This window comes from Augochlora pura, chromosome 5, assembly GCF_028453695.1.
Source record: "Augochlora pura isolate Apur16 chromosome 5, APUR_v2.2.1, whole genome shotgun sequence".
Taxonomy (NCBI): Eukaryota; Metazoa; Arthropoda; class Insecta; order Hymenoptera; family Halictidae; genus Augochlora; species Augochlora pura.
The window spans coordinates 17,501,004-17,528,671 of NC_135776.1; the positions used below are offsets into that span (position 1 = coordinate 17,501,004).

At 47.8% G+C, this 27,668-nt stretch overlaps 1 protein-coding gene across 1 annotated transcript in view; it reads left to right on the forward strand.

Moving 5' to 3' along the window:
- The first annotated feature begins 3,413 nt into the window (after nucleotides 1-3,413).
- The window catches only part of Orb2 (cytoplasmic polyadenylation element-binding protein orb2), an 84,934-nt gene continuing 60,679 nt past the window's right edge, over nucleotides 3,414-27,668 (forward strand). The window contains exons 1-2 of the mRNA XM_078181795.1: nucleotides 3,414-4,934; nucleotides 11,925-12,030. Coding sequence (XP_078037921.1) covers nucleotides 3,777-4,934; nucleotides 11,925-12,030 — 1,264 coding nt within the window. The 5' untranslated portion in view covers nucleotides 3,414-3,776. The remainder of the gene's footprint in view (nucleotides 4,935-11,924; nucleotides 12,031-27,668) is intronic.

The following is a 27,668-nucleotide window of genomic DNA, read 5'->3' on the forward strand; positions in this document are numbered from 1 at the left end:
TAAATGTCTCTGAATCTTTAGAAAACCTACAATTTCTTTTCGATCTAGAACCACTACGAACAAAATCGAGAAATGTTACATTTTCATTTCGCCAATTATAGGTTATTCGCTATTATATTTAGCTAATACCCAAATTACTGAAATACTTATTGGTGGAAAGTAACCACCACCTTACGCCCTTTAAAGGAATATACACGCGTCATTCTTATAAAAAATATTCAAAGTTTCCACAATAAGATAAATGATAGCGAGTAAAGGAATCGAACAGCATCTCAGGTTTAAATTTGGAGCCTGATGCTATGTCAGCCATTTTGAGTAATCGTCTTATTACGTCTTAGTAAACTATCTTTTGTGATCTACCTTTGTAAAATGAACTCTCATCTTTGTAAAGTGACCACGTACTATACACATGCCGTGTCTAGTAGTATACGGTCTACGGCGGGGCTTGGAATTAAGTGCAAATGACAGAGACAGAGCATTTTCGGAGAATGCACTGAAATGTGCCGCAAGAGAGATTTCTCAAATGGGATTGGATGATGTCATTCTGCAGCACATTTCAGAGTAGTCACCGAAAATGCTCTGTCTCTGTCATGTGCAGTTCATTCCGAGTCCTAGTGTAAGCGTTAACCAACCGATCGGAGCGACATCTGTTCCTGACAACTTAGTATGTATATATGTTTGCATATATGTAGCATATATACGACAACGACCAATCATTGGAGCAATTAAAATGCGTTCACGAAGAGAAGGAGTAGATATGCGTAGTTTTTCCGCTTAGATAAAGTCTGCGTATTTGCTGTGCTCTGCTAGACCTTCTACTATCGCATAATTTCTTCAAATAGTTTTTGGCGTTTATAAAAAAAAGATTTTGATTTGTTAGTAAGGTCGATATTTCAGATTCGGACACCGTACGGTAATCAAAACAAGTACCGATCGATGTTATTACACTCTTATAGCACAGAAAAAATTCGACTGTGTTTACAGACTCGAAGACAAAGCATACATATAGTATATATTTACAGACCCCTCAGGACTACAACTTCTTACAAATTTGGCTCAGTCTATCCTAACCTATTCTTCACTACACCTATTTTACTTCTACCCTATTACGCCCCCTTTCCCGCTAACCTTACAACCACAATTCGTTTAATTCTTCATTCTCAATAATCCGACAACCTCTACAAACAATACCACGAAAGATTTAAAGATAAAATTATTTAAAGGAGACTGTAATACGTCTTCCTTATCCGTTCGTATTTAGTATCGTGCATCGACAGAGGCCGCTCAGTTAGTTTACGGATATCACCGACAGATGACCGAGGTTTAGTGATTTGTGGTCCAAATGGATCGATTTTCGATTCGCGGGATCGATAGGCCAATAATACTGTTGCATAGTTTCTCGGACAACTACGTGAGCTCGAAAAGCAAGACGACATTTTGCAACGATCGCTCGCGTTTCCAAAGAAAAACAGAGAACGAAAAGAATGCGATCGTTTCCCCGTGCGTCGTAGTCTCGATCAGTGAAACGGAAAATCTTAGCGACACAAGTAATGCCGCGAATCGATAGCCTGCGAAGCGCGTCGCAGTGCACCGAGTAAGGGTTAGGAAAGGGGTTGCGAGGGGATCGAGCGAGAGGGAGATAGATAAACGTTGGATCATCGGCGATAGTGGTTTCGGCTAGTTATCGGAAACGAGAACGGGAACGACGGCGGTAGCGACGACGAAGGCGGCGGTGGCGGCGGCGGCGTCACGGGAAGAAATGCGCGTGCGTGAGGTACGTCGGCGCGCGACGCAGCAACGGCGACGACGTCGACGAGGACGAGGACGAGGACGAGGACGAAGCGGCGGGCCGAAGATCGCCGAGCTCACGGGTACGCGGAGCGCTACAACTGGTATGGTGTGGGCCGCGGCACGGCCACAGTGTTCCAAAAGTCGGCACGACGCACGAATCGCATTACGTACGGCGCAAAGCCACGAAGCCGCGTCGTCGTATCGGGCTCTTCTGGCCTCCGACCGAGAGCCCCGTCGAGTGCATCGTCGACCGCACCGTTGACCGCGCCGTCGAGCGCAACCCGTCAAGCGCAGCGCCAGCGATCCGTCAACGACGACCGACGATCCGAATCTGCTGCTGCTGCTCGCGCCAACACGACGGGGAACTTGGCGCAGATCACGCGAACGAAACCGAGCTGTGCCGTGTGCGACAACCGGTGTAACATCGTCCACGTAACTAGTGCGTAAAATATGCTAGTTATCGATAAGACTTAAACGCGGAACGAGCGAGGTTGCAGTCGGGAGCCGAGCCGAGTCCGAGTCGTGTCGACGAGGTCGCGAGTTTACCAAAAAGGTCCCAAGGTTTCGCGGTGCACGGGAAATCGATCGCCGAGCGACGGAGTCAGTGGTATTCGTTCGAGGAAAGGGTTCGCATCGTGGTTTCGCGTTCGCGAGTACGTACGCGAACGTGAACGGCGAGCTGCTACGGGATCGCGGCGGTAGCAGAGCGATATTTGCGTGATCCTCGCGCATAACAGTGCGCGTAACAGAGTGGTTCGTGTCGTGTCGTATCGTGTCGTGTGCGCGCATCCCATCGCGTCTCCGGCCGCGTCAGTTTGGTTTCCCCACGATAGAGCGACGAGCGGCCAGCAGCGACCAAACGACCAACGATCGCCGTCAATTCCGCAAAAGGGTCGCGAGTGGGTCTCGCGAGTGGGTCGCAAGCGGATCGCGAGCGGATCGTGCGTTGCTTTCGTCGGAAGCCTGTGCGAGAGAGTGTGATGTGCGAGTAGTAGTAGGTAGTAGTAATAGTAGTAGTAGCGGCAGCAATAGTTAGTAGTAGTAAATTGTGTCCGCGAGGAGAGAAAGAATTGTGCGGCGGGGGAACGCGGCGACAATTTTCGGACGTGGAGAAAAGCATGTCTGGGGGACGGCGGTGAGGAATAGAAGGGGATTATCGCCACCGAAGAGAAACCGCCACCCGCGATCGTGCAATCGAGCTATCGTCGTGCAATCGTGCAATCGAGCAATCGACGTGGTGGTTCGTCCATGTTTCACCCGTGTTAACGGAGTCGGAGGATGAAAGGGGTCGAGCGATCGACTGCTCGATAGCGACGAGAGAATGCAAAGTCGTCGTCGAATTATTGGAAAGCAACTTTCCCGGCGTCGTTAGCGTTTACTCGATCAATCGGGCGAAGGTTGACGAACCGTCAGGACGATAAAGTGGAATAGAAGAGGAGGAATCGTGGTCGGATTAAAACGAGTGGCGCGCGATCGAAAAGTATCGAAAGAAGACGAGAAAGTAGACGAAGAAGAAGAAGAAGAGGCAGAAGAAGAAGAAGCAGGAGGGTGGAGGAGGAAGTGGTGGAGGAGGCGGTGGAGGAGGAGGCGGAGGTGGAGGAGGAGGAGGAGGAGGAGGAGGAGGAAAATCGAAGGATAGTAGTAACAGCGGCAGCGAAAAGAAGAAGGAGGATCGAAGTAGGCCGGTGTGGCCTGCACAGCTTCCGGTATATTCGCTGGTGTTTTTACGCGTACGGCGTGGATCGATAGGTGTCTCGCGAGCTCTTCGGTCGAGCTGGTCGAACGTCGTTCGTGCCGGCAAGGACGAGCTCGTCGTCGCGACTAGAAAACGGTGCACCGTCGCGGCCGCCTGGGAACTGGGAGCGAGCGAGCGAGCGAGCAGAGAAGACACCAGGAAGGAACGAAGGAGGAAGGAGAGGAAGGGAAAGGAAACGAGCGGAGAGGAAGGAAGAGGGAAAGGAAAGGAAAGGAACGGTGAACGATTTATGGGGGACTTTAGCGCGACAAGCCTGTTCTCGAGCTCCTTGTCAGCCCCGACGAAATCGTCGATCGGTAGCAGTGGTAGCGGCGGCAATAACGCGGTAACCGTGACGACCTCGACGATGCAGGACGATCTCCTGATAGAGAAACAAGGTATCGGGAAGACCGCGCCGTTATCGCCGAGCAGCGGCTTGGACACCGTGGCCGGACAGGAGAAGGCGAAAGACGCGGTCGCGGTCGAGGTCGAGAGTATCGCGATAACGTCGACGACGCCCTCCTCCACCGAAAAGGACATTACGTGCAACACCGGATCGACGCTCCAGGGGTTTTCCGATCCTGGCAGGGTGCCGAGTCTCTGGTCCGCCCCGGACGATGCCGGTCTGCACTCGTTACCGGTCAACGGGTCCATCGGCGCGTTTCAGAATTTTCCGAGCAGCGGACCGACCGGACTGTTCGCGAGCACCGGGCCGGCCGTATCGACGGGGGCTCGTCGCGCCATCACGGCCAGTCATAATTTTCCTCAACAACACGGGAACGCCGGGGCGCCGGGCAACCGACACGGCCTCCAGGTGTCGTCTGCCCAGCATCAGCAGCAAGCTCAGCAACAGCAGCAGCAGCAACAACAACAGCAGCAGCAACAGCAGCAGCAGCAACAACAACAGCAACAGCAGCAGCAGCAGCAACAACAACAACAGCAGCAGCAGCAGCCGCAGCATCAACAGCAACAACCGCCACAGGCCACCTCGCATCCCGGTGTTTACCTTCCCGGGAAGGGTTACGCGGCCTGGTCCGGCGGCCCGCAAGCGCCTCAACAATGGGGCGCGGGACCGCAGGCGGCCGCGGCCGCGGCTGCGGTCGCGAATCCAGGACTCTCGCCGTGGAGTCGCGGCCGATCGGTGCCGAATCTACCTCCTTTGCACTCGTCGTTGCACGCGGCTGCAGCGGTGGCCGCCGCCGCGGGACTGCAAGGGAGGAAACCGAGCCCCACGTTCCCGGGTCATCCGGGCCCGGCTGCCCATCCGTCTTGCATCAGTCCGGTGAAGTTTCGAAGGAGCACCTCGTATCCCGGCAAAGGCAACATGTACCCGCCGCAACCCGCGCCCACCTTCGAGGTCACCGCAGCCGAGGACAGGGATTTGCTGCAGTTGCCGCCGTTTCAGCAAGTAAGTCGGCCTCCGTTCAATCTCGACGCGCGTGTCGACGAAAGAAACCGTGTCTCTCTCTCTCTCTCCCTCCTACTCCCACCTCTCCCTCTCTCTCTCTATATCTATCTATCCATCTCTCTTCCTCTTTCTCTTTCTCTCTTCGCACCCTTCTCGCGAGCACGCGGCAGCGTGGGTGTTTCTTCCGTCGACTTTTAATCCGACATTCCGTTATCGATCGTTGAGCATCGACCGCGCGCGCGACAGGGTACCTTCGGTAATCGTACCAACCCGTCGAAAAAGTATACTACCGCCGGCTCGGACTTCCGCAGTTTCGTTCGTGCACGTACCTACTCTCGATGCCAGGTTATGCAACCGCTTTGAGTCTCGAATTTAAATTTAGAACGTACAACGGCTGTTTCGACGGTCGCGCGTCCTACGTCGTACACCGTGAACCGGCGGACACGCTGCACGGTACACCATACCGAGCGTCGTCGCGCTCGCGGCGATCGTTCCGCGCGATCACGTTTTCACGTTTTCCGAAACGCGAACCGCGAACCGCGACGAAAGCTTCGCGCGCTGAATCGCGAACGGAGGGACGACACGTCGTAGAACCGCGGAAGCCTTTGGTACGACGCGAATGTACCTTCGAGATTCTAGAACTCGTTCGCATTCGGCGGCGGGAGTAAAAGAAGCTTTTCCGATACTTATTTCGTCGCCGATGCCTGACCCAGTTCCGTACGGTGCGCGGCAGAGCCCGAACAGCGTAGAGCAGAAGTTTAAGCTCAGCTATTTTAGCCGCCTGTCAAATATAGACCTGCATGCTGTCCTAGAGAAATGGCGGAGTCTCGGGCGCGCGAGCTCGCGCCCTTCGCGAACCCTCTGCCCTCGTCGCCGACGATGTATCCCATCGTCGAGGGTCGTCGGGGTCCCAGGACGTCGTCGGCGCAGGGATTCGGCGACGGATTCGAGTCGTGTTCGAAACGCGGCCGGAGATGCTCGATAACACGTTCTTTGACTGGCACGCGCGCAAGGCTGACCGCGTGTCACCTATTTTGCATATATCGCAACGCTCGACGCGCAACGTTGCCTGTATCGTGTCGCGCCGCCTCGCTCGGGGACCCGCGGGCCTGCACGAAATTACTGCGTCGGATCGATCGCGCGTCTTTCGGCGAAATTTCAAAGTCGTGTCATGGATTCTATAAAAGTTGCAACGTTTACGAACCGGCACGCGCGCGCGCGGACGTCCGGCGACGAATGTGCGAACGTGGACGCCGCTCGCGTCGCGCGACCTCGAGTCGCGGGCGACGCGTATCCGCGGGTCGAAACCGAGTGAACTCGTGTTACCGATACCCGTTTATCCTCGTCGGTAAAAACCTACTGAACCGAGCGCATACGTGCTCAAACCTCCGTGTCCGATAACTCGGTCGCTCGTCGCTCACCTTGGAAGCGAATCGGGACACGTGCGAATCGAGTCGAGCCGAGCCGAGCGCGCGGCTCTGGCTAGAGTCGGTAGACGCGACCACCCGTGCCTACGCCAGGCCAGAACATGCCCATTGTATATTCTATTTCGCGGCCCGATCGTTCGATTTCGTTCCCGTGCTCGGCTTCTCGACCCCCGCTGGCCTCTCCCTCTCTCTCTCTCTCTCTCCGCGGACCGCCGAAACCTCGGGACGGCGCGCGAGATTCTAACCTAGATCCGTTATCTCCGGTCTCCGCGCTGTTACAAACACGTTGTATTTCGGGAGTAAACGCGACGCAACCGCGCTCGATATCGTAAGGCACGGCACGACACAAGGCGGCACGGCCTGCCACGCGTCGAACAGTCGGAAATGTAGGCGGCGGCGAAGTGGCATCTGGTATTTGAAAGCGGACCGATACGCCCGGGCACGGGGAAAGCATGCGAGGACATTGATAAAAGACGATTAGTCGGTCGGTCGGGCAACGGTCGTGCGCGCCAGATACGTCCCGAAGGGTGGGCGTTATTAATACAGAGGCGATAATCGGTTCTATCTAGGATCGGTTGGCGATGTCCGCGATCGTCGAACGCGTCGCGCCACGCGCCTCGCGGCCGGGTCTGGCCGTGTTACGCCGGCCAGAAGCGATAATTGCGATCGCGGTCCGGTGGCGTGGCGTAAGTTCGTCCTTGGGATAGGCTCGGTGTGAAAAAAAAACATGTGCGTCGCGTGTCCCGTCTCCGCGTCACGGTCGAACATCGGCGCACGGTTCCGACGCGGCGGAAACGGTGCAAGACGCGTTTCGATCAAACTTCTGCTTCCCCGACTAATTCGAGACACGGGGAACGCGGAATATCTGGATGTTAACCCAATTCGGGGATATCCCTCCTGTTCGAATTGGAAACTGCGCCGGTGCAGAGTGACCCGGCACGAGGTTTATAGGTCAGTCCGGTTTCCCGCGATATAGATTTTTCGTCCAGGGCTCGCCGTCTCGCGCGCGCTGCGCAACATTCTCGAAACCGTTCCCTTTGCCACCGTTCCAGATCGATTCTATCCTATCCTCTTCCGTCCATCTCCCCCCCATCGCCCGGGCTAATTATATCGTTCTACGATCTTGAAATCGGAAGACGTTCCACGATCCTCCCGAATCACGGGATTCTATGGTAACCGATGAAGCTACGGTAACCAGGCCGCCTACGTCCGTGACTCTCATCCCGGGCCCTATCGAACGCGGTGCTCCCTCGCACACCCATTCTTTCCTTCTCCGAGTCAATCTTTACTCTTTCTGGTCGTGTCTCTCGCCGCAGCGCTCGTGGCCCAGTTTCCGAGCCTCCCCTGTTTCGGGGAGAAGGCGAGCTAGCGAGCGATCCGCGGGCTCGTCGTTGCTGCATACCGTCGTTTGGCAAAGCCGGCGATACCGTCGATAGCGTTGGCGGCATCGGCCATCATCGATCCCTTCGATACCGTAACCCGGTATGTACACTAACGAGCTGGCACGTTTGCGCGTAAGCCGGGCTGCGGATCGAAGGGAGCGCGGCAATACTCTCTCGCGGTACGGTAGTGCCTCGTCATAGTAGCCTGCCGGTCTGCCTTGTCGTAATGCATTTTTATCCCCACCATTTTAATGCGCATTCGATCCATCGTGGATCCTAGCTCAGCAATGAATCGTCAGATAATCGGAGAAGACCTGTCCGAGGAGCTTTCTGCATCTACCCTTAACTTCGTGTTTTCGGATGGGGTGAGGTTTTATTACTACGGGTACTATGGTGGGGTATTATTGTAGTTCCCGAATAGTTTGGATCGCGGTGCACTGCCACAGCGTTGAAGGGTTGAGGCAGCGACTGGCCATGTTCCGGTGCCTGTTTCGCTGCTACTTCAGTCCTCCTCGCTACCTCGCTCTCTCCTTGTCTTCTGCTTGCCGGCCTCTTTCTCTCTCTCTCTCTCACTCTCTCCCCCTCCCTCTCTCCCTTTGCTCTGTTTCCCGGCGAGGTCTCGCTTGCACCAACGGTGACCTAGTTCGCGGTAGCTGGCTGGAATCGTTTCTTCCGCACTTGCCTCGAGATTCAGGTTACGCCGCGCCGTCGTCCCGGTCTCTACGCTCGATTTCCACTCCCCCGGCCTCGGCTTGGCTCGCCTTGCCTCGGCTCGCCTCGCCTCGCCTAGCCACGCATCGCCATGCAACGCCACACGCGTTGCCTCGCCAACGGAACCGAACCGTCCACGTCCGTTTCGATCCGACCGTGCCTCCGCCTCCTCCGCCACCGCCTACACGCCTCCACCTCCGGCCTCCCACCTCCACCACCGGCCCCGCTACCTTGTCATCCCTCGACTTTCGATTCCACGATCGACCGACGCGATTTTTGCGCCGCGTCAGCAGCAGCAGCAGCGGCACGCCGCGCGCTCGTTCCAGCCGACAGCGAATTTTTTTTTCCTACCACGCTTCCGCAACGCCGGTGGAACGTCGACGGGCAGCGACGCTCCTCTCGGGACAGCCAACGGACGGACACCCCTCGAGGAACTGAATCGCGCCGCGCGGAACACCCGAAAGGGAGAAAGCGAACGTCAAAGGGTTGCGAGCCGGCTTTAGAAAAAAAACGCGCGGAGAATGCGTCGCGAGGCGAGTTCAAACGCGGAAGCTAGAGAATACGTGGAAGCACGCTCGAGTGCGTCGCGGAATTGTACCTGCGAAGACGCGCTCGACGGTACCCCTTTTTTCGACGACCGTCTCTCCTTCTCGGCAGTTTCTCCGCGCGACGTGTTACCGGTCGCGCACGGTGTTCCGTGTATCGACGAGAACGTTCCGCGCGTCGACCGGGCCGGGGGTCCCGCAATACCGCGTGCACATCGGCATCGGATACCCCGTAGTCGGGGGATTCGACGCGCTCGAAAGATGCCACTGTTTTTTACGAGCTGCAAACTTTGGAACTGGGCCAATCCCCGCGCGGCCACATGCTTTGCAAACCCGTATAGCGCAGAATCCCGGGTCACCGCCGTCGCTCTACCCCACCGACTGTCCCCCCCCTCCCCTCCCCCCTCCTCTGGGCGACCGATCCTCCGGCGATCCTCGTCTTTCGTTGGCCGCACCGCATTTTCGGCGGCGTCGCCGAGGATCGATATCGAGGATCGGGCACCGTGTTTTCGCCGCAGAACGGCGCCCGCGGCGAACGCGCGGGTATGGTTGGAGCAGCTCCGTCGAACCGTCAGCTACCGAAAAGGTGGGATTGCGAAAGGTCGGGGGTTCGCCGAAACCTGACGAATACCGGCGAAACCGGCTAGAGCGCACACGGTAGAGCTTGCACGGTGTAGAGCTTGCAGTTTAGCTGTCGACGCCCTGGCGCTGCTTCCTGGTTTCCCTATATTGATTTTCTAGCGTGCCTCCAGCTAGACGGAAACGAAGCGGCGCAACGAGAGGGAGGGAAATCGTTGTCCCGTGGTTGCGCTCGCACATGGATGCGCATGCCTACACGGATATCCTCCGGCCAAGTACTCGCAGTCGTGTCACGCTTGCGCCAAGAAACCCACGAGCGCCGACTGCCCCGTGCAACCGATGCGCCTTGCGCCTTGCGTTCGCCGACTTGCGCCTTTGCCTTGCACCTACTCCGTCGTCTTCGCCTTTAACCTCCTTCTCTACGGCTCTGCCTGCGCTTCTGCCTTTTACCTCCGCTTTGGTTCCGTCTTCAACCTTATCTTTTGTTTTGGTTTCGCTTCTTAATTTGCTATTATTTCGCCTTCGCCCTCGCCTTCGCCTTCGCCTTCGCCTTCGCCTTCGCCTTCGCCTTCGCCTTCGCCCTATCCCCTCTGCTCTCTCCTTGGCCAGTCCGAAAACTCGAGAAGGGGCTTCGAGGGCCCGTGCGTCCCCTAAAACCGTGTAAAACTGCTCTCAGGATTTGCGGGGGGGGGGGGGGGGTCAGGGGAGAGGTCGACACGTGAAGCCCTCACTTAGACGGCATGGACGAGTTTCCTTCACTTCTGTACCCAACCAACGTTCCATCTTCCCATCAATCATACAAGAATCTATCAATCGATAGATTCGTCTCCGCTTCCTCGTCCAGCACCGATCGATCCGTTGGGATCGCCGACAAGGATAGAATCGCGACCGAGTAGTCGAGGACGACGAAAGGTCGGTCCAGCATGATATGCGAGCCGTGGTAGGGGAGGAGCGTAACGTAAGAAGGTGAAACGATCGTCCGCGCTCGTGCAGCGGAAACTTGACTACGGTTATGTTAATTTCGCGCGAAAGGCGGTGCGCTGTTTCGGACATGCTGTCTTCTCGCGAACGTGCCGTTGTCGCATCTCGTTCGTCGATCCTACTCTTAACCCCTTGCGCTGTTATAATGAGTCGGACTTGCGGGAAAGATTTCATGCTAGATTTATTGAATAGGAATATTATTAATTTCTTCTGAATTGAAATAAGGTTTAATTTTTTGTGGTATGGAAGTGTAGAAACGAAGGTGAAGACGATGCAAGAAGCAAAAATTGTCTGGTTTTATTGGGAAAATTTTTAAAGTCGAATATGAGTAGAACGGCATAGGTAAATTATAGTATGTGTTATTGTATATTATCCGTATATTATATATAGTCATAATGTATGCATTAATTTATGTCAGGTTATGCAATTATAATATATGTATTAATGTATGTATTATGCAGTTATAATATATCTATTAATTTCTGTATTATGCAATTATAATATGCCTATTAAGATATGTATTATGTAGTTACAATATTCATTATAAAAACGTAATACCCATAAATCGGCTTTTTTACTCCGACCGCAGGCCTATGAATTAATTGTCACAGCGACCAATGTATTGAGCTAATACTCTTACTAGATTATACTACTGCAAACTCTCATATCTTTACATAATTCTTTAGCTATTACGTACCATTCGCGCTGAATAAAATAAATAAAATATAATGAATCACGTAGATAACATTAATATTGTTCAATACAAAAATATTAATAGATTTAATTTATTCGTAATAACAAGCAAACAATGTAGGAAGCAGAAAGTTTGATGTAACATTTCTACAAGCAAAAGATGGATAGCATAGAAGTATTCGTGCGCGGAAGTCTAAGTCGAAACAGAGCCGGTGCCGGTGAAATGTTTACGGCTGAATGACCGGTCGGTAAAGTGTTAACAAATTCGAGCGAAACCACGAGACAGGCGTTCGCCTTCCTGCAAACGCTCGGAACTCGTCCGATCGATGAATACCACCTATTCTCTGCTCTGTCCCCCTTCTCTCTCTCTCTCTCTCTCTCTCTCTCTCGGTCTCTGTTTCTCTCCTATGTCCGCTTTCCTCTCTCGTTCCCGCGCACGGCGGCAATCCTTGCAAGTGTGCGTGTCCTCAATTACTTTTGAATCGGCTTACACAATGTCAAAGTTAAATATATCAAACGGTGGTTCAGCCTTCGCCGCGATCTGCGATTCGTCGAAACGTCTCCCTCGAAAGATGCCACCACCGACGTGGCAAATTTCTTCCCGCATCCCACCGGTGTACATATTATGTATTTTCGGAGATTCTCACGAGCGTGTCTACGATGTTGTTACAGGATCGCATGACGGCGAATGGAAACTCTCCGCTGGATAGCATGAGGACGCTGGAGCATTACCTGAGCGACATTATGAGGAGCGGAGACACCCCTGAACACGTGAAAGGTAGGTGTCTGGCGACGCTCTCAATGACATTTCGCGGGAGGTACGGGACCGTGTTTCGGTGATCGCGACTCGGATATAGAAAGCAACGTGACGTTTATATAGCTTGGGGTGGACCTTGTTTTTAGACTGTCGAATTATTTTCGGGACACCCCCTTTTAGGGGTGCATGTCACGGGTTAAAAAAATATTCATTGCTAAAGCTGAGATTGATCGGACAACAAAAGTTTAGCCATTATAATCTATCGCTCCGATACGTTTCTGCTAACTCTTTAAATTCATCTTTTCACGCTCTATAAGAATATAGAAAAATAGATATATAATTGTTAAAAGATCGTAAAAAAGAACTTAGGATTCTGAAATGTCAATAATTGATTTTGAGAAAAAATTGTTTTCTATTTTGCCGTTACTTGTGTTTCATAAAGCGATACAATTTTTATTTAAGAAATTTTGTCGTATGCTCACAAGTAACGAAGATATTTAAATATATTTTAATTGTGACATTTATATGCCGTTGCACTTTGTACTGATTCACGTGGAATATTATCTGTGAACGGTCTTGGAAGTCGGCGTTGAAAATGCAATTATATTTGCAATGCAGGCATTTCCAACCCTCGGCATCTGCTAGAAATAACAGCCCAGAACACGGGGAGGTGGACTTCTAAAATAAAAACTTGATGTTTATAGTGCTGCGCGTATAATTCCGCCTTGAAAATCCTTGGAAATAAATATAACTAGATGAAAGCTTTGAAAGAAAATAAAACTAAATGAAAGCTTCTTCAAATATATGATCTAATAAAAGAATGGAAATCGTACGACAAAGTGCAGGCATTTTCCAAGACAATTTCCATTCTCTTAATAGACCATAGGTGTTGTTTTCCATGTTCTTATAGAGCGTGAAAAGAAGAATTTAAAGGCGATAGATTACAACAGCGGAAAATAAATTACAAAAATGATAAAATTCTGCTGTCCCATCAATTTCATCTTTTGCACGGATTATTTTTTCATCTAAAAACATAGTTCTAGAGGGCGACTCGAAAAAGATCTCCCAGACAGAATTTTCACCAAGTATAATAATTGAGGAATACTTGACGTCATTTCAAGCAACTTTAGAAAAATATTCTCCTCGGTTTCGTTAACGAATTATCAATGAAAACCGCTGACCAATGAGACGCGAGCTCAGCTGGCCGAATTAAGGGGAGAACGAAGCCCAGTTCCGGCGATCGACTCGATCGCCACGCTATAGCCGAGCTCGCCTCTCATTGGTCAGCGTTTTTCATTGATGACTCGTAAACAAAGCCGAGTGTTGCATTTTCGCAAAGGAAAAAGTTACTTCGAACGACCTCGGGTACCTTCCATTTCCGTGTTGCTGCACATTTTGTGTCGGCCTGTACATCGAAACCGGAAGAAGAACAACTTCGATCCCTCGAGTCTGCTCGGTTCTCCCTCCAGCCAGTCTGGTCCACTCGACGCGACTTTGTCGTTCGTTCTATGGCAGTCTAGTTGCAAATTCCTCGCGACTGCGCGGGCTCGATAAAGACGGAAACGCAGCCTCGTATTCGAGACGCGCGCGGGCAGGTTAGGATCTCGCAGCTCGCGTTGTTCGCCGCTCGCTCTCTTCCTCGGATTCCCCCTCGGTTTCTTTCCCCGCGTCCACTCACCGCGCTGTCTACGAGCCTCGGGACTCTCAGACGTGCGTTCTCGCGCTCGCCGTCAAGGGCAAGGGTGGTTGCGGCGTGTGGAGGCCTCTTCTTTCTGGTGCTCTTGTCCCCGTCGAAGCTGCGTGCGGGGCCCCGGAACAGGGGTGGGAAGAAAGCAACCACGAGCAGGTTGCAAGGACGCGCGCTGCCGCCTGCGCTCGAATTTGTTGGTGCCGTCGCGCGAACGGTCGCGCCGGCTGCACCGTTGCACCGTCGCTCCAACGAAGAAACTTTTGTCGCTTGCGAACGCGTAACGGCGAACGATTACCGGCGGGCTCCTTTGTGTCGCGTAATTATCACTTCCCTCCGGTGCGTCACGGTCCGAGCCGGGGGATGTCGTACGGTGGTCAATTTTTCTAAAAAGTAGGACAACTATCGGCTATGTCTTCAATGATATAATTTAATAGTCCACTTAATCAATAGATGTATGTATTAGTGTCGTCGAGTAATTTGATTTAAGCGAATTTGATTTGATTTATTAATAGGCTTTTATTAAGAGAATAATGTTAACCCTTTGCATTACCATTTATTTCGGAAGTTGATTAGCACTTTCACGTTATTAATAATTTCCTTTATGAAACGAGGGGACTTTCATTTCCTCATTATTTATATATATTTTCATTCCCAGATTTCGATATGACAGAAAATTTTGTTTTGATTTAAAGAGAAATAATTGGCGGTCTTGTTAACCCTTTACGGTTGTATTTCTACCCTCAGCTACCAAAGTTATTCATTCATTTCTCTCTATTTTTGCATAGAATTAATATATGTTATTATAATATAATCCATAATATAATATTTCCCCATATTAACGTAATATAATAACATTATTATAAACATATATTATAATGTATCGCCGTTCGTTCGAAGAAAATTAATAACGACCAGCATGACACCTACCTAGAAACTCACCACGGCCGCAAAGGGTTGAATTATGTACGAAATGTTCGTCACGAGTCTAACTCGTTATTATAGTGCAAGGGGTTAAGGAAAATGAGTAAAGAATATACATATTACATCTCGCACACTATATTCCGTCGGGAGAAGTTCAAGGCACCGAAATAGTTTATGTAATTGCGTAGACGGTGTAGCGTTCGATGCAATCCTTGCACAATAATAGATTTTCTTCTATTAACCGAACGCGAGTTCTCGAGAATGAGCGCAGATTTCAGAACTGCTCGCATCATCTATATTCTATACTTGAACTTTTTTTTTTTCTGTAGTTAAACTATTCTATAGTTCAATATTCTATAGTTAAACATCGAGTTGAGTTGCAATCTTTGCTCGAAAGACGTAAAAAATGTGATCCTGATCATGGAGGTAGCATGATCGTTAAAATATATTCAACGAAAAGACATTTTAACGATCACGCGTTCAATGTTGATAATTTGATACTAACGGCGCGGCGAGTACTGAAAAGTCTCCAAGATACAGTGTCATCAGAAAACGATACATCAGTCTCAGAATATTAATATTTCTCGAGAATTTCGATGCTCCGATAACGAAACCGAGAGTCTCGGAAACCTTGGCGACGCGTTCGGTGTTATCGGTGGGAAAGATAAGATCGGAAGACTTCACCGTGATCTCTGATACACGAAACAATGGGTTTGACATCGGTTTTAAGTCTAACGGCATTTATCGGAGATAATTTCGTCGTTCGAGTTGAAAGGGAAATATATTTTCTAAATAATATCTGACCGTGCCCATTGTTCGTAATTGGAACAAATAGAAGGATCGGTTACATTTATTAGACAGCGATGACTAAAGTTATACAACTATTTGCGATTTACGAAGTTATCTTCTTTTCAATTTCGTCCCCTATTGTCGCCGGTCGAATTAGGGCTTTCACGAGGGTCGGGAATAATAGCGTTGTTGTATTATCTTGTCCCGAGTTACCAAGGTAATATAAAGACAAAGAAATAGAACATTTTTTTAATGCGAGATCGCGATTCTTTAACCATTTGTTACGAAAGAATTAACAACGAATAGAGAGAGATTTTAGTAAGAACAGAGAAAAGGAAGAAAAGATAAAAAAAATATCGAAATAGGTTACATGCTCCCAAATGCACGCATATAAGCACACGTATATCAGAGTACGCGTACACATACTATAGTATAAAGTAAGTAGAAGATTACGAAGAAATGGGGCGAGGATAATAGGTATATAGTAAATACAATAGGTAGCAGATTTGATCAGATATAATAAAAGAAAGTATGTACAATGTATAGATATAATAAAATGAAAAAGAATATAAAATAAAGTAAGAGAGAAATAATTGTAAAAGGAAAAGAATATATAAATATAATAAAATAAAGTAAGAGAGAAACAATTCAAAAAGAAAAATGATATATAAATATAATAAAATAAAGTAAGAGAGAAATAATTGTGAAAGAAAAAGAATACATACAAGATGGATACAAAGAAAAATAATTGTGAGTAATTAATTAACAATGTAATAATAGTTGCGTGCCTGGTAAACGACTATCTGTCGTGGGAATAATTACGAAAATGTCCGTAGTAATTTACATTAATTGGCAAAAAGTTAAAAAAACAAATACCCCCATCGTTAAGGATGCAAACAAATATAATTGTTCTAACATATCGGGACAGTTGACACGACTATTGACAGTTCTATGAATAAATAATAAGTCGGCAGCAATGCGGCGCTGTTGTTCGAGGGTTTATCAATCGAGGTAGATGCAGTGTGTTTATAGTCGTGGCAAAGAAATGACTGGGTGTGTCAGTAAAGCGAGGCGCGAATCTCAGTGCTGAACGCCCTCGAGCACTGCAAGGTGTTGTTTATGATATGGAACCCATATAACAGACCCATATACGAGTACGAACAAGTGATACATGAAGCGTTCGGAGCGCGCTGATAGTTGAAAAGAATATGAACGATACAAGATGGTGTGCTCGATAACTTGCGAGCAGTTTTATTCGATATATTTATTTCTTGAACTGGGCAATACAGTGAATTCCCTCTAAAAGTTCTAAATTAGATATTTATTTCTTGAAATAGGCAATACAGTGAATTCCCTCTAAAAATTCTAAATTAAATAAGATCAAGGCAAGATCGTATATGTAACACAATATTTCAGCAAATATCGTGTCGTTTTGTATCATAAAAGTTTCAGATCAAATGAGCGATCCATTATTCTTCAATTATTGAAACTATAAAAACACTCTCACTAAAACCATTCAATTATTCGCTCCAACAGATACAAACATAAAAGTTGGCAAATATCAAACAAATTCATTGTTGTAATTACTACACGGCAATACGAACGAGTCACTTTTAGCAGCTGGTATGGTCACTGTTAATGATTATCGACCACCGTACGTCGCGAATAGTCTATTGCGTCCGACCCGTTCGACTTTTCCTTTCGCAGAGCCCCGTCCTTGCAATTAACCCCTTGCGATATACTAACGACTCAGACTCGCCACGGAGATTTCATACATTATCCTTTGCGAACGACGACTTTTCGGTGAGGTGGCAGGATACGACGGTTTTCGCAGATAGTTCGAGTGTCTTGTACACGAATTATTTTACTTTGTGTAATACAAATATAATTTATATAATTTATGTAGCATTATATAATATACATGCAGTTATATAATACAAATATAATTTATATAATTTATGTAGCATTATATAATATACATACAATTATATAATCTGTATACAATTATATAATACAAATATAATTTATATAATTTATATAATTTATATTCAATTATATAATTCACATACAATAATTTTCATTTGTGTATAATACAAATATGATTTATATGCAATCTATAATTTATATTAAAATTATCTTAACATAAACACTCGTGCTGCCACGCGAAACACCATGGCTACCAAGAGTCGCCTTTCGTCCGCAAACGGTTAAACATGGATGATATTTATTTCCTCGACATTGAAATAAAATTTAAGTTTTTTTTTTTCTGTCAAAGTCTACAAACGAAATTAAATGGAGACATAAAAGAAATAGAAACAGTGTCGCAGGAAGTTATCACAGATAAAGAAAAATACTAACCGATAGAACCGTACAAAACAAAGGGTTAAAGTCCGCTCGTTCGCGAAACATCGTCGCCGCTCGGACAAATCGTATTCGATTTCGTCGCGTTTTCGCAGGGAGCGCGGTAGCGTCGCCCGACCCGCGCGTAGCTGTTCCCGCGGATCGAGTGTCTAACGCCGAAGATCCGAGAATAAAACTGGGAGGCCGCGGGGGCGGCAAATAGTAGGGTCGAGGACACGCGATATAGAAATGGCACATTGTACAAGGGAACGAGCCTTTATTCGAGAACAAAAACTACTCTCGAGGCATTGTAAGGTGCCGGGAGAGAGAGAGGAGTGGGCGTGCAACGCCGCCGCTGCGCCATCTTCGGAAGTGTCGGCGTGGCACTTTAAGGCCGCACTAGTAGGTCGAGTTCTTGTCAAATTCGAGTGCGGCGACACGAACCCGCGATAGTCCGAGGAGAACCCGGCCTCCTCTCAGGAGCAAGCCTCCCCCCCAATCGAGAGATCCTCCTCCCCCTGTTTTCGGAAGTCTCGGCGGCGTGGAACCGTGGTGCGCGAGTCGTGGTCGCAGAAAGGGCGAATAAGACGGGGGGGGGGGGGGCGCAGAAAAAGGCTGAGCACCGGCCAATTATTTGTCCTTGAACGGCGCAGCCATCGCGATCGCATTCTCCGACCTATATCGCGCTGAGAACCGTGTGTCATGTAATCGGTTGGTAACGCCGACGCGGGATTCGCGGAGGGTGGTTTCAACGTCGCACTCGAGCCCATCTAGGGTTTCATTGGATCGTACTTTCTCGCCCTCCCCCTCGCCTCTCGTTACGTTCCCGTCGCCTCCGATCCGCACTCCTGCGACCGAGCGCGCGCGTACGCGTTACACGGATGTCTGCGCGCCGATAGGACGTGTAATTGGAAAGCTGAATGGATAAAGAGAGCAGCGGACGGCCGCGCGAATACGCGGACGTTACGATGATGGCGCGAGATACGCTCTCGGAGGGATGCTGTTTCCTTCCTTCTTTTTTTTCTTTTTCAAGCGGTACCGCAGCGCTCGGCCGTTCTCGTTCGAGAGAACGCGCGCTCGGGTCTGCTACGTAACCAGATATTACGCGAGGAAACGACACGGCGATCGTGAATCGTAGATAACGTTTCGAAAAATAAAGGTAACGCCCGATAACGTGTCGCCGGGCAAACATTAAACGCTGCGGCGCGCGATAATGCGCGATTAGACCAAGTATAGAATTTGAAACGCGCACGGTGTAACGTTGTCGACGAATCGAATCGAGCGCCGAGATCGCGATCGAGAATCGATCGTTTAATTTCGATCGACTGATTTCGTTTTTACCCATTTTTGTGTTGTCACTGCAATAATCGGAACTATTTGATCGCAGTAATTTAGATTCATTCGAATGTTTAAATATTGATGACGAAAGGGAAGAATTTGATTCTGACTTAACCAGTTTGGGGTGCATGGTTTTAAAGCTAATTAAAAGCTTAGCAATTGTTTTACTGAAATAGAAGGGAACATTTATTTCGATTATTTAATATAAAACTCGGAATAAGAGAAAAAAATAGTAACGTTTCAATAAGTTCAAAATGATCTAAAAGAATTTATAATTTACTTAAAAGAATTTATAATTTTAATAATTTGCGTGGTGGGACATATACCTTATAGCTTAAAAATTAGTGTAAAACATGAAGTAACATATTTTATATTAGAAAATAATATATTCACACAATGCATCTATCACAATTATCTAGAAGACAATCCTCCATTTTATTCTGGTGACGATTGTACACACGTGTGGATCTCAAAATTGTACAAATAGAATGATTGACCTCTTAATGCACTATTTTCATTATAATCACAATAATAAATTATATATATATGTATATATATACACTATATATTATTGTAATTTATTATTGCAATATAGTAATAATAAGAATAAGAATAATTAAAATGATACAGGACCTTTCCCCTCGCAATAATTTCTCAGAAATTATCGAACTATATTTATCCTGTATTTATATCTACCTGAATGTTTAAATATTTGTAACGAGAGAACAGAACTTAAATCCAACAGGAACGGAATAATATTTATACCTAATAATTTATTATTAACAATCTCCGCCACGAGCGCGACTCATTAAAGTACGACAAGGGGTTGACGAACAAGAATATCCAGTTGGTTAGGTAAAGTTCCATCATAAAGTTCCACCAGAAAACATCTACAGCGACCGATTTATCTTTCAAAGTAACATTTTCGCGTTATTTTCTTCGCGAACGTTGTAATTCGCATCCGCGTCGCCGAGACACAGCGATGCGCGAGTAAACGAATCGTTCGTATACCGACAGAGTTCGAGCGCGATTCAGCGTCGCGACGACGCGATGCGCGATTCACCGGCCAGTAAAGATGTATGCTGCCACCTCTGGGTCGTTCCGCGAAGAAACTGGTACATGTATCGGTAGGCAACGACTTCGCGCGGGTCGCATGCGAATTCGAAATTCCGAGCGCGAATGCGCTCGATACGAAATCGGAGAAGCAAGTAACACGGAGAATGGTAGAGAGACGCAGCGTAGAAACACGTCGTGGATCCGCGACGAGCGTCCGATACCGATTCTGGAACTTCAGCGGCGCTGTTTAATAGATGCTGGGTAACTCGATCGTGGTCGGTCGCGTGGTAATGCACCGGTGAACGGTTCGGAAACAACAGATGCGGAGGTAACCGTGCAAAATGGCACAACGGCTTATTTGGATTCGATCGAGATTGGCCGGATGCCTATTGACCAACTGCCACCGTCAGCCGCATTGCAGTGACCCGCAACGTATAGCCCGGTCGAATACGCAGATTCCAAAGGGAAGAAATGATTCTCTCTCTCTCTCTCTCTCTCTTCCACTTCGCGGTCTCGCCGCCACCCCCTTTCGCGCGCAGGGGTGGTGGTCTATCGGTTGATTTCGATCAGGCGCCGCTCGCGTTTTCCGATGGTTGCACGAAAAGGGGCGGACGCGCGCCGCTCCGTTCCTCGGACACGGGCGGAGACGCTCCATCGGTTGTTTTCCCCGAGCCGATGGTCAAATTATAAATAAACATTCGTCGGCATCGCAGGCTGCCCTTTGTACCTCCTGCGCCGCGCCATTAGCAACGTATGTTTAAGCCCGGTACGCAGCCAGTCGACGAAACAAAGCTCCGCAAATATCCCGAGGGGGGGGGAGGGTGGACAAAAGGCTTACGTCAAAGAATAAAAAAAAAGAAAAAAAAGGGTAAAAAGGGTGAAAGAGCGAGAGTGGATGAAAGCGGCCCCGGCAGACGAACGCGGGCGCCGCACCGGCTATAGAACGGACGGGCCACGGCGTTCCGCGACGCGACGCTATGCGAGGCGAGGCAAAGTCGTGGCGCGACTCACACCGAAACGCAGGGGAAACACAGCCCCTGCTTGGCCTTGCGCTTGAAACTTGGCAAGGTCGGTTGATCAACCTCGCGCCGCTTTCTCGATCCCTCGCCGAGCGATACTTTCGATTTTTTCCGACTTTCGAGTTTCGGGGAACCGAAACCGCCCGGATCTGCTTCCACCGAAATCGTTCCATTCGTGGAAAGAGTCTCGTCGCGAGCTACGAGCTTTTCGATTTGTTAAAAAGGCATTGAACGATACCGGACGCCGCGAAATTGGTTGGTTATTTTATTGTTCGGAACAGCGGTGGACGACTTTTTACTCTGTTTGGGCCGTTCGCCAATTGTTTTTTTGAATGGGGTCATGTCAGCGGATGAGCCGCATGCGACCCAAGGGGTTGCTCGTCAGTGATATGTCACGTACATCGCGCTGTGCGAACCTATAGTCGGGTCGGCAGTTTTGCAAATTCTGTAACTCGCTCTGTTGAACTTTTTCTTTGCCTCCGTTAGTTTTAAAACACTGTTTTGGTTGTTAAGGATAGTTAAAAATTCTGAAGTACTCTTTAGTTTAGTTATCAGTATTATATTTACCAATACTATATTAGTTAAAATATTTAACCAATATTTTAACAATATCTTCTCCTTTTTATATTGAATCAATAATGGATGTTATACTATCAAAATTGCTTCTAGCTGATTAGTAGTTATACAGAGCGAATTTATAGTTAATTAACAGTTATAAGGGTTAAATTAATTAAGGGTTAAATGTCGGTAACAGAGAATGGAATTTAATTCCTACTTAAAGGTCTAGTAATCTCCGGCATGAGATACGTATACATGAAAACACGCATAATCGAACAATTCCTAGTCTAAAATAATTGTTGCAGAATATTGTATAACGATAAATTTACTAAGCTTTACAGGCAACAATATTTTCTTCGTATAAATTCGATTTTGCTTCCCTTATGCATTAATATTACCAACGCATCTCTTTTACCAAAGGGTTCCTCCTATAAACAAATGAATAGATAGATAAACGAATAATATAATAGTAACGACACATAATAAAAAATAAAAATAGCAATAACAAATGACAAAATAATCATAATAACACATAAAAAAAATAACAATGACGAATAAAATAAAAATGATAATAACGAATAAAATAAAAATGAAAATAGTAAAAAGAATAACGAAACGAAAAGAAATGACGCGTTAAAACATATAATGGTATAGCTGTCGCGTGCGTCCGTCAGGCCGCGTTTCCCGATTCCGGTTTCTCGTTCCTCCTTTTGCCGCGGCCGCGGGACAAAACGAGAATCACCGGTGGAAAGCGTCGCCCGTATTTAATAAGCGTAACGGACGAGGTCGCGAGCTGGTTAGTCGGAGATCGACGTTGAAAAAGAAGGCCGGCACTGGGTATTATTATCTGGCTGGGACGAACGGTCGGCAAATACGCCGCGCGTCGCAAGATAACGCGGGACGTGAGAAGCAAACAAAAGGGGAAGAAAGTAAGACAGTGGGAAGGGAGTGGGCATACAGATAAGCGCAGGGTGGTTTCCTCGAATCCCGGGTATATATCCGGGTCCGCGGATAAGCGGCCCGTTTCCTGGTTCCTTCGAATCGGATCCGTAATCTCCGTTAAGGTGTGCGCACAGAGTCAGTCGACGCGACAGCATTGAGAACGAAGCGAAACCGACTATCGCGTAGCCTTCGCCGCCGGTAGAGATAGGTTAAAGAAGCCCGACGAGTAATGGAAGTACGACCGTTATATAAATTCAAGGATACCAAGGGAGTGGGAACGGAGAGAGGGGCGAGGGAGGGGGAGGGGGTACGGGAGCGCGGTGTCGTGTATCGCGTCCGTATTCGTTGAAAATATTATGTGGGTGGCGTAACCGCGTGTCGTGCCGCGCGGTGTCTCTCGGCGAGCGGGAATCTACGCAGGCGATGCAGCAGCAGCAGGTCTCGACGACGATCTCCTGCGCGAGGAGCGCCGGGCGAACAGTTAGATACGGGAATACACGGACCGGGGACGATTCGCTTCTCCGCTCGTTCCGATCGCCGATGAATTCCGTTCGAAACGGAAGCGGCGAAGATCGGACCAACGAGAGAGCCGGTTTTCTCTCGTGTCGGGGCGCGTTTCGTCTTGCTAGTTTTTCTCGCTAGGTTTCTCCCCCCCTCCCCCCTGGCGACCTCCTCGGCAAACACTGCTCTCCGAGCCCCTTTCCGTGTCCACGCTTATCGATCGCTCGACGCCTCCGTCGCCCCGACGCCTCTCCTCGCGTCGCCTCCCGTCGGTGAAGCTCCCCGGACATTGTGGGGCCGAAAATTCCGCGCGCCAGAAAAACGTCCCGCGAGTCCCCTAAAGGACCGGAGCCGTGGCAACTTTCACTTTCGGAACAAGAAACGTTTCGTTCCAAGGCTCGTCGGATCCCGGTCGTCGTCGCGACGCGATTTCACGTCGTCGAACACGTCGACGGTGTTCGAAGGATCGTCGTGCCGTCGGACATCGTTCCCGCGTCGAAGCGCCGGGTCGGCGAGGGTCGAACTATCCCGTTGCAGGATAAACGACCGAAAATCCGTGCGAGCGATTAACGCTTTCGCGGTCGGTCGACGACCGACATTGTTGGTTACGTAACAGCGCTAAAAATAAAGCGGCTCACGGAGCGGAATTCTCGGCTCGCGATCGCCGCGAGTTTCTCTCCATAGATCCGAAGTGGAATCGAGTGCCGGCTTCGTCCTTCGTTGTTTCGATAAGCTTCGGTTGCTCGTGATACGGAGCGTCGCGAGCCGAGCCGCGCGCGTTCTCCTTGTCCCGAGGCCCCGGGCGCGCGATAACGATGATTAACGATCGGCGATCTCGCGTTTAGGTATCCGCAAGGTTTCGCGTCCGACCTGATTCGCAGTTTCACGGTTCGTAATTTTACCGGTCGCGTTTTTTACGGTTCGACTGCTCCGAGAGCGTCGCGCGGTTTTCGACGAGACTCGGCTCTGGATTTATTTAAATCGACCTAGATCGACTTGGATCGCCCCGAATCATCGTCCTGTTACTAATGAAAGGAGTCGAGAAAGCGAGATCATCGTTTTCCCGTGAAAAAGCGTCCGAAGTCCGCGACGATCGGCGATCGCGAGCGAGCACGAGGCTCTTTCGCAGCGGAACACGAGAGAAGGAACAAACTCCAACTACGATGCATCATCCTGCTACGTGTATATCGCTACAGCTGTTTCGGTAGTCAGCTGGTCCCTCGTTCGAGCGCACGCGCGCTTTCGGCGATGGCGCTGTGACGCGCCTCTCTCGCCTCGCGCCGCGCCAAATGCAAGACCACGCGGTCACCGTGCCGTGTTCCGTCTTGCACGTTTCTATCTGCACAGTTCGCGTTTCGAACGAACGCGAAACTAATTCGTTTTAATGCGACGATCGTAAACACCGGCTAGAAAATGAAAAGAAATTTTCTGGCTGCGAGAAAAGCGGCCCGAACGAGGAGACGAGGGCCGGGGCGGAATGTACTCGTTGAATCTGGGTTGTCTCGTATGCACTTTTGTCGATAATGCTGACGACTGCGTTATGCAGCTGAAAAAGTTGCATAAAATCGTGTAATGCGACTCGAAACACGAAAACTTTTCAGATTTTTATAACAGACAGCAAGTTGGAAACTATTTTAAGATCGGGATGGTTTTTGTTGTTTCTGAGATATGTTAACTTGTAGATAAAAATAATTGAACTTCGTATAGAAAATCATTGATATTCTGTTAGTTACTATGTATATATGGAATATAGTGAATAGCAGAAAATTAATTCATCACTGGAGTGAATCAGCAATTACCTTGTTCAATTATGTCATACCATTATATCATTATGAGCAATTTTTTCCCGTACAGAAGATTTAAAAAATTGTTTGTTTGTTTATGTATTTCTATACATATGTATGCAGAGAGATAAGGCTTGCATACGTCAGAAAAATGTCAAGCAGTGTCCTGAGTAAACGAAAGATTTTCTTTTTAATCGATAAAGCTCTTCTTATCTACTACCTTAACGAAATTCTAAAATGACGGAATTGTTAAACTATATTTTACGATTTTGATATTATTATGTACTATATAGTATACAATGAGATACTAAATAGTATAATATACTATTTTAAATAATATAATATATTATACTATTCGATAATAGTAGAATTTAATATATTTCTTTCATCAGTGCACGTGTAAAATTGAGAAGAAATAGTATACAATAAAATACCAAATAAAATGCCAAAATGTCGGAATCGTTAAATTATATTTTGCGGCATTTAGATGCTATTATATACTTTATAGTGTACTATTATATACTAAATGGTACAGTATATTATACTATTCAATAATGATAGAATTTAGCGCAATTCTTTTACCACTACACATATAAAATCGAGAAATAATAGTATATAACAAGACACCGAGAACTTTTGGGACACACTGTACGACACAACTATATAATAATTCGACAAGACCCGACAACGTTACGCGAGAATATTTGGACATTATATTTTCGTCCCGCGTGGCCGCGCTGCGCGCCGCGCCGTCTATATTTAGGCAGGCTGGTGCTCGCAGTCTCTACTTCCGCTTACTTTAGGCAAAGGGTCGGCAGTTTTTGGCCGAGGAACGTTCCCCGCGACCTCCAAACGCGATACCCGCGAATATTCGATACACGTAACCGTGCCCGTAACCGTTACTGTAACTAGGTTCTCTCCTCTTTCTGTTGGTCTCTCCCCCCCTCGGCACATGGACGCAGCCCTTGCGCGGCCAGAGATTCTTCTCTCGCCTGGCCACACGTATTTACTGGATTCGTTAACGACCAACGGATCGATGGTTCCGTTCTCGCGAGCAATCGGCAGGCCGCGTTACGAAATAACCGGGCACGAAGCAACGACGTTTCACCTCCGAGAAAGTTTGTACATACGGCACACACACGGCTCGCGCGCGCGCGCGCTCGTCCGCGTACCGGTGCCGATCGTCCTCGCGGCACGAGGGACAAATCGAAACGCGTCGATTCTGATTGAATTACTTGGCTCGCGTCCGGTGCATCTAGTGCATCGCTAGATCGAAAACAACGCCCCTTTTCCCTCGACTCACGCCGCGCCGCCGTGTAAACAGATTTGTTGGATTATCGCGGCTGGTTCGTAACGAGGAAACACTATAGTTCCCGAATACCCTAATCTTGCCTTATATAATTCGAGTCATTGGGTTTCCTCGTTGGCCTTCTTCTCTCTTCGATGGCCAATAAATCATCGGGCAACGCCGTTTAGTTTTATTCGCGATTCACGAATTTGTTTCTCTATTTATTTCTTTATTTATTTCTTTATTTCTTTATTTACTTATTTATTTATTTATTTTCTTGTTTACTTATTTATCCATTCATTCATTCTTCTACCAGCGCGATGCATACAGGAGGAACTAATACCACCGTGATAAATGCCACACGCTAGATAGACAGAATTTCATTAAAAGCATTTCGTAACGTCACGCTTGAATGAGACAGCTGAGGACGCAACGAAATCCAAAGTGGCACAAAAAGAATTTCAGTTCCGACATGTGCGAGTTATTGGATCTGAATTTGTATACCTACATATGCCGTGCAGCGGTGTTATACACGTATATCAAAAAGATCAAGGCAATTGTAGAGGTCGTACAAATTCATTCTTTGCTCTGGCTTATACGAGACACGTGTCGGGGAAACCTGTGCTGCGCTCCTTCTATTAGACGCTTGTATTTAACACTAGAGCTACCTAACTAGTCAAAAGAACTGGTTTCCGATTTCTTTCTTTTGCAATCGTCTGATACTGCAAAGGTATTTCTTTCAGAAACTTTTATACTCTATATTTTATACATTTAATATTATATTAGATTTTACTATACTATACTATATTTATACTATATTATTTTTATATTTAAAAATTATATTACAGGGTGTGACAAGTTATAATCGATTTTTATGGCGTTTACGTTAATTGAACAAAAAAAGATTTGCAATAAAAGTTGTTATGTTTTCTTAGATAAATAAAGTGCAATAATAAAAACTTCAAGATATCTTTTATTCGATGAAAAACAAACGTCATCTTGACTTTCTTAAATGGCACTATTTAATAGTATAGCGTTATAGTTAACGAAGAGACGAATTCAACGACTAACTAAACAATGATCTTCAGTTATATAACCGCAGTAACAGCGTCTTTCTTGCCAGACTAGCATAAACGCTTAAAAAACCGACGCCATCGTTACTCTAATTTGTTACCAAATAATATACGTCAGTCTTGTTTAACTCTCGGTAGTTCTGGCATTGATTTCGCTTAATTTAGGCGCATATTCAAGCTACCGTGTTACAAGCGTGCAGCAAAGAAATCAGATTGTTCGCGTGTCAGTAAAATTTGCAGATTAGAAACCCGAGTGCTTTGTTGGCTTTTTTTTCGCGACGTATTGATTAGCGAAATATTACAGCGACGAATAACGCAGACTTAACCCTTTGCGTATATCTACTCTCCTACCATCAAAAA